This window comes from Drosophila nasuta, chromosome X, assembly GCF_023558535.2.
Source record: "Drosophila nasuta strain 15112-1781.00 chromosome X, ASM2355853v1, whole genome shotgun sequence".
Lineage (NCBI taxonomy): Eukaryota > Metazoa > Arthropoda > Insecta > Diptera > Drosophilidae > Drosophila > Drosophila nasuta.
The window spans coordinates 20,359,085-20,366,104 of NC_083459.1; the positions used below are offsets into that span (position 1 = coordinate 20,359,085).

At 36.9% G+C, this 7,020-nt stretch overlaps 2 protein-coding genes across 2 annotated transcripts; both read left to right on the forward strand.

The window, feature by feature from the left end:
• Positions 1–679: 679 nt before the first annotated feature.
• On the forward strand, positions 680–3,011 carry LOC132796699 (probable RNA 3'-terminal phosphate cyclase-like protein). The gene is made up of 3 exons (XM_060807952.1): positions 680–1,596; positions 1,657–1,810; positions 2,733–3,011. Exons 1-3 carry the CDS (start codon positions 784–786, stop codon positions 2,912–2,914), a joined length of 1,149 nt encoding a protein of 382 aa, XP_060663935.1. The 5' UTR covers positions 680–783; the 3' UTR covers positions 2,915–3,011.
• Positions 3,012–4,895: 1,884 nt separating this feature from the next.
• Positions 4,896–6,482, forward strand: LOC132796211 (vitellogenin-3). Its single transcript, XM_060807295.1, has 3 exons — positions 4,896–5,177; positions 5,249–5,628; positions 5,688–6,482. The coding sequence occupies exons 1-3, from the start codon at positions 4,988–4,990 to the stop codon at positions 6,357–6,359; spliced, it is 1,242 nt and encodes a 413-aa protein (XP_060663278.1). The 5' UTR covers positions 4,896–4,987; the 3' UTR covers positions 6,360–6,482.
• The last annotated feature ends 538 nt before the right edge of the window (positions 6,483–7,020 follow it).

Consider the following 7,020-nt stretch of genomic DNA (forward strand, 5'->3'; position numbering starts at 1 on the left):
AGTAACTGGTCACACTGCTAAGAAAATTACGGCGCCATTTTGTTTTAAAGCAGTTTCTTTCAAAACCAAACCGATTTTATTTAATTTGTTTTGGCCTCGGGATACAATTTCGAAATGACGTAATATAGAAACAGAATTCGAATGCAATTGTTTTACATATACATAGAAAATACACTTTTATATTTGTTTACTAAACACATACATATAATTTATTAGAAAGAATTTGTTTTTTGTGCTTTATTTAGTACTTATTTATTTATTCGTTTATATATTTATTTGTATTCATTACTAGCCCTAAAGCTTATCAATATGTCGGTAGTCACAAACATTGCATTTTAAAAATGTTTTGACAAACTAATTTTGTAACTATTCTCAATTCCAATGTAATTGTTTAATATAAAAACAGGGTTTGTTTTCTCCTTTGTTGAATGTTGATTTATTTGATATTCAATATGCACTGTATTAATAATTTTTACTAGAAGTATTATTCAAATTATATTTTAACGTTGTATGAAGAATTTATTTAATTTATAGTTGTAATGTGCAGAAAATAACTGTTACTAACATCGATTGTAGAATGCATCAATAAATAATCGATTTTTTGTGTGTGATGTGCTGTTGCACGTTAATATATCGATAGCAGATCGAACGATACACTGTGCTATCGAACGTGTTGCATCTCTATTGTTTACAATTTGGACACACGTGCAAACACGCGGTGTTTTAGTTTTATTTACATATTTTTGTTTTTTTTATCAAGTATTTCAAAAGAAAACATACAGAATGCCACCTGTGGCCCAAGAAGGCAATTGCCTCATCTATCGTGGCAGCAACTTTCTCAAACAACGCCTCGTGCTCTCCTGTTTGAGCGGCAAGCCAGTAAAAATTACACAAATACGCTCCGAAGACGCAACGGCGCCCGGTCTGCGGGAATATGAGATAAGTCTGATACGACTACTGGACAAACTGACAAATGGCACCAAAATCGAACTCAATCCCGCCGGCACAAGTGTCATGTTCAGTCCCGGCCTCTTGCACGGCGGCCACGTTGAGCACGATTGTTGCGTGCAGCGCGGCATCGGATATTATTTGGATGCCTTGATTGCCCTGGGCCCGTTCTGCAAGATGCCACTGAAGTGCCAGCTGCGTGGTGTGACCAATAGCAACGATTCCCCATCGGTGGATCATGTCAAGGGCGCTGCATTGTCGCTACTCAAGCGTTATCTGCTCGTCGACGAGGGTCTGGAGCTGCGTGTTGTGCGTCGCGGTGTGGCGCCTCTCGGCGGCGGCGAAATCGTCTTCACGTGTCCCGTGCGCAAAAGTCTGCGTGCCATTCAGCTACAGGAACCGGGCATGGTGAAGCGGATTCGCGGCACCGTCTATGCCTGCAAAGTGTCGCCAGCGATGGCGAATCGCACTGTGGAGTCGGCTAAGGGTTGCATGCTCAAGTTTCTGCCCGATGTTTACATCTATACGGATCAGAATCGCGGCAAGATGTCTGGCAATTCGCCTGGCTTTGGCATCTGTCTGCTGGCCGAGACCACAGACGGTGTTTGCTTTGCTGCCGACTGCATTTCCAACACCCGAGAGGAATCCGTAAGCAAATCCATCTAACAGTTCATCTCATTGAATTAATATATCGTGTTTTTATTGTAGGATACACCTTCTATACCCGAGGATTTGGGTCGCGAGGCTGCAATGCGTCTGCTCGACGAGATCTATCGCGGAGGCTGCTGTGATTCCGCCTATCAATGGCTCGCTGCTCTTTACATGGCTCTGGGACAGAAGCATGTCTCCAAATTTCTAACAGGTAATTTATACGTAAAGTAAAATAATGTCTATAACTACACTTACAGGATAAGTGCATAATTTAAAGAATTAAGTAAGCCCAAAAGCAGTTTTAATATAAGTGCACATTGCACTTAATTGCAGTAAAGTATATCAGCGTATTAGATAATTGCTCCTACACATCCAAGACAATTGCAAATTTTTAAATGATTTAAATTGAACCAAAAGTAGTTTAAATTTAATAACACATTGCACTTAATTGCAGTTAATATTACTTCTTCAAATCAAAGATAATTGCAAAATTTGAAAAGATTTAAATAGAACGGAAAGTTTTTTTTTAATTTAATTGCGCATTGCACTTAAAGTAGTAAAGCAGTAAAGTATATTAATCACATAAATCTTCCTTCACATTGAAGATAAATGCATATTTTAACACGTTAAATAAACATAAAAGTAATTTTATTTTAATTGCAAATTGCTCTTAACTGGAAAATGTTGTGTGCCTAAATATGAAATTAAAGTAAAACATATTTTCCGAATTATCCACAAATTTAATTGCAATTATCTTGAATTTTCGTTTAAATTCAATTAATTAATAATAAATATCTGCTACTTTATTTATAATCCTATTATCCTAAATTCCCTTAAATGATTAAGCCCAGTAAAAGTATATTTTCCGAATTATCCACAAATTTAATTGCAATTATATTGAATTTGCGCTTAAATACAATAACAAATATCTGCTACTTTATTTATAATGAAGTTATCCCAAATGTTCTTTAATGATTTAGCAAAGTAAAAGGATATTTTATCCACAAGTTGATAATTGCAATTATCGTAAATTTGCACTTAACTACAATTACACTTGGCGAATATTATATTGTATTAAGAAATTCATTTAAAGTTCTTCATTAAAACGTTGTATTCATTATCTTTAATTGCAGGTGCTCTATCCACATATACGGTGCACTTTTTGCAGCATTTGCGCGACTTTTTCTCGGTCACATTCAAGCTGGAGAATCCAGAGATCGATGACGATGAGGTTGATGATGTGCGTGGAGCACAAAAAGTCCTGATGACTTGCGTGGGCATTGGCTACACCAATGTCAGTAAGCGAGTCTTGTAGATTAGTTAAGAGCCTGTATAAATTATGTAAAGCAAAAATAAATGTACATCATACTAGCGCATAACTATTCAAATCTTTTCACTGTCTATTTTATACCAGCAAAAAGATTAATTTGGAGTTCACACAACTTCAGCGAAATAAAAACTAAAGCGAAAAATTCAATCGATAATAAAATAGCTGTCAGATCTATTAAGATTGATTGAATTTTGAATCTAGAATTTCAAGAAAAGTGATCCGGAATCTAATCTACATATATGTATGTAGATATATATATACATATATATATGTATATCAATTGAAGTTCTATCCTCAAAAGAGTTCTATACACATTTTAAAATGAATACTTCCTTAGCTGTTTACAATATTTTTTTTTTATTTTAATTTAATTATTTGTAATAACAAATTTTTGTTGATTTTTTTAATTTTAAATATATGCTTTGGTTTTTTATATATAAATTTTTATTCACTTTGAATTCATGTCGTATAATTTTTTAATTTAATAAAAAAACAGCTAATGATTGCGGTTTTTGTGGCTTTACTAAAAAAATCTAAATGCATCGAAACTAAGCTTTCTTAGCAATTTTATTTTTAAATCAACTTTATTTGCCTCTGCTTGAGTAAGGAATTATAACACAGCAGAATTTTGTATTAATATATATATGAATCTATAATGAAAGAATAAATGACTTGTTTATTTTTTTTGCTGACCAAAACTATTCAATAAAAACTGTAATCATGTGTAAAAAGAATTACATCGACATATTATAATTAACAATGCGTTTTGCTAATTAAGTATATAATATATATATATATTTTTTTTTAATGAGACCTATTACGAAATAATTTTGGAATATACAGTGAACACTCTAAATGTAGATCACCAAATATTTGAAAATATTTTGAAATTATGAAATATTTCCTATTTTTTATTACTATCTACATATATTCAAAGTTTATGACCGAGATTTATTATAATACGGAGTTCATGATTCTAAAATATTATTGATTTATTAAATTATATATTAACAAGATTATCAATTAGAAAAATACATATTTCAATTCCAGTATATATGTAATTTAAATAATGTATGTAAAAATTACTATTCCATTTAAAATTACTTTGTATTATTCTATTAAGCGTTTGAAGAGAGCAATTTTAGTTTTTTTTAGGTAAATTTACGGTAAATCAGAGTGATCGATAAGCGATAAGCAAATTGAGCGATAAATTGGCGATATTACTGTAAATTACTTTATTGCTGAGGGATTTTAAAATAAAATTTTCGCTTTAGTAGTATTCATTTAACTCTTCTCATTTGTGCTGTAATAAACACTGCAAGTGAACGATAAACGATAACAATATGGCTCGATAAATGAGCTAAACTAACATCCACTTTGATGCTAAAGTATTTTACATGAAATTATAAATGAGAAAACTTTTCAAAGCGAGCTATGTTTGATTTGTTCTGTGATAAATACTACAAGTGAACGATAAACGATAACAATATGGATCGATAAGCGCGCTATACTCACAGCCACTTTGATGCTAAAGTATTTTACATGAAATTATAAATGAGAAAACTTTTCAAAGCGAGCTGTGTTTGATTTGTTCTGTGATAAATACTACAAGTGAACGATAAACGATAACAAAATGGATCGATTAGCCACTTTGTTGCAGGATGCGCGTTGCATTCAAACTGATCTAACTGATCTGCGCCTACGATTTGTGTAATCAGATGAGATTGCAAACGTTTGGCGGGTTCAAAAACCTAAATATGGGTTTCAAGGGCAATCGGGTGATAAGAGTGCAACGTTCCAGCTGTAAACTGTAGTTGCTGACTGATTCCCTGACTGACTGACTTCAACAGTTTTTTTTTGGTTTTGTTTTGTTTTATTTTGTGCAACACGAGCTTGCTGAGATCGGCGAAAAATGTATAGAAAATATACAAGCTGGCAACTTCCTGTGCTCGATGACGACGTCGACTTGGACTTGGCTATAAAAAGCGAACGACGCAGCAGAGAAAGCATCAAACGGCGATCAACGTTTGGACATTGAGACTGTGCATCATCAACGACATGAGCCTGAGAACTTCCCTGCTATTGGCGTGCCTGGTGGCCGTGGCCTGTGCCTCAAAGGATCAGCTGAAGCCAACCAACTGGTTGAGCACCAGCGAGCTGGAGAATGTGCCATCGCTGAACGATGTTTCGTTTGAGCGTCTGGAGAATATGCCACTGCAGAAGGGCGCCCAATTGATTGAGAAGCTTTGTAAGTAGTGATCTTGATCTTTAGTGATCGATTAATGTATTTGGTATTAATTCGAGAACCCTTCTTGATAGATCACATTTCGCAAATCAAGAACGATCTGACACCTAACTTTGTGCCCAGTGCCAGCAACATTCCAGTGTGGATTGTCAAGTCTAATGGCGATCGTGTCGAGGCTAAACTGAGCAACTATGTCCAGAAGGCAACAGCCCAGAGCAATTTCGCCGAGGATGAGGTGACCATTGTGCTCACCGGTCTGCCCCAGAACACTGAGACCACCAAGAAGGCGATGCGTCAACTGGAACAATCGTACTTGCAGCGTTACAATGTGCAGAGTCAGCAGAAGAACGCACAGATCGCCCGTCAGCAGAGGAACAAGGATTACGATGCCACCTCCAGCGAGGAGACTGGCGAGGAATGGAAATCGGCCAAGTCCACTGCCGGCAATTTGATCGTAAGTGAAAATATATTTGACTTTTGCTCAGGCAACTTCTTATTAATCCTCTTTTGTAGATCATTGACTTGGGCGCCACTTTGACGAACTTCAAGCGTTATGCCATGCTCGATGTTGCTGGCACCGGTGCCATGATCGGACACACACTCGTCGAACTGTGCAACAAGGGTGTGCCCCGCGAGATTATCCATTTGATCGGTCAGGGTATCGCTGCCCATGTTGCTGGCGCCGCTGGCCAAGAGTTCACCGTGCACACCGGCAACAAGCTGCGTCGCATCACCGGTCTGGACCCCGCCAAGCTGTTGGCCAAGCGTCGCGATAGCCTCGTTGGTCTCTCCCGCGGCGATGCCGATTTCGTTGATGCCATCCACACATCCAGCTTGGCCATGGGCACACCCCAGCGTTGCGGTGATGTTGATTTCTATCCCAATGGTGTCAGCCAGACGGTGCCCGGTGCCCAGAATGTGATCGAGGCTGCTGTCCGTGCCACACGCTACTTTGCCGAGTCCGTGCGTCCAGGCGGTGAGCGCAATTTCCCCGCTGTCGTTGCCAACTCCCTGAAGCAGTACAAGGAGAACAACGGCTTTGGCATGCGTGCCTACATGGGCATCAATGCTGATTTCGATCTCCAGGGCGATTACATTCTCGAGGTCAACGAGAGGAGTCCCTTCGGCAAGCGTGCTGCTGCCCAGAAGCAGATCAACTACCACAGCTCGCACCAGCAGAACTAAGTCAACCAACGCATATTAACCCCGATACAACAACAAAACAAAAAACGAAATAACTCAAATTTTAACTATGTAAAATTAGAAAAAGAAGATAAAAAAATAAAGAAGCATTTAGTAAACAATTTACATGCACAGTTTTTGAATTTTGAAATTCGATAGGCACATAATAAGCGCGCTTCTCATATTAAAGCGCTGACACAGTGTGTTCGATAGGTAATTATATCGATATATTTGCTGCGCACTGCGCACGGTTTTACAACCAAAATAAAGAAAACAAAATTGTGAGCAAAATTAAGTTAACAACATATTCTATAAACACTTTGCATATTTTTTTTAATGCAGGAACTTAATTTAATTCAAAAATATACCAATTTTATTTGCGACAAACGAAAAGCTTTAACTTTCCGATTGCAAGAACGTATATCGATATTAAAAAATTCTTTTAAAACAATGCAAGTTTATCATAGCACAACACTAAAAAATAATAATCAAATGTATAAAATAAAAATACTAAATCAACATATTCTCTAATGTGCACATTTTTCTATTTTACTCCATCGATTAGTTACTGACGGTTACAACTCTTCGATAGGCGTGTATATCGAATTTAAATATGGCGCATTTTGCACTTGGCGTCCTTTGGCGGCATGGCTGTTGTTGTTTT

Excerpts from the sequence above, each read along its gene's own strand:
- LOC132796699 (XM_060807952.1), top strand. The coding sequence starts at position 784 with ATGCCACCTGTGGCCCAAGAAGGCAATTGCCTCATCTATCGTGGCAGC. Across the intron at positions 1,597-1,656 it reads CCAACACCCGAGAGGAATCC|GATACACCTTCTATACCCGA; the intron begins GTAAGCAAATCC and ends TTTTTATTGTAG. Across the intron at positions 1,811-2,732 it reads TGTCTCCAAATTTCTAACAG|GTGCTCTATCCACATATACG; the intron begins GTAATTTATACG and ends CTTTAATTGCAG.
- LOC132796211 (XM_060807295.1), top strand. The coding sequence starts at position 4,988 with ATGAGCCTGAGAACTTCCCTGCTATTGGCGTGCCTGGTGGCCGTGGCC. Across the intron at positions 5,178-5,248 it reads CCAATTGATTGAGAAGCTTT|ATCACATTTCGCAAATCAAG; the intron begins GTAAGTAGTGAT and ends CCTTCTTGATAG. Across the intron at positions 5,629-5,687 it reads CCACTGCCGGCAATTTGATC|ATCATTGACTTGGGCGCCAC; the intron begins GTAAGTGAAAAT and ends CCTCTTTTGTAG.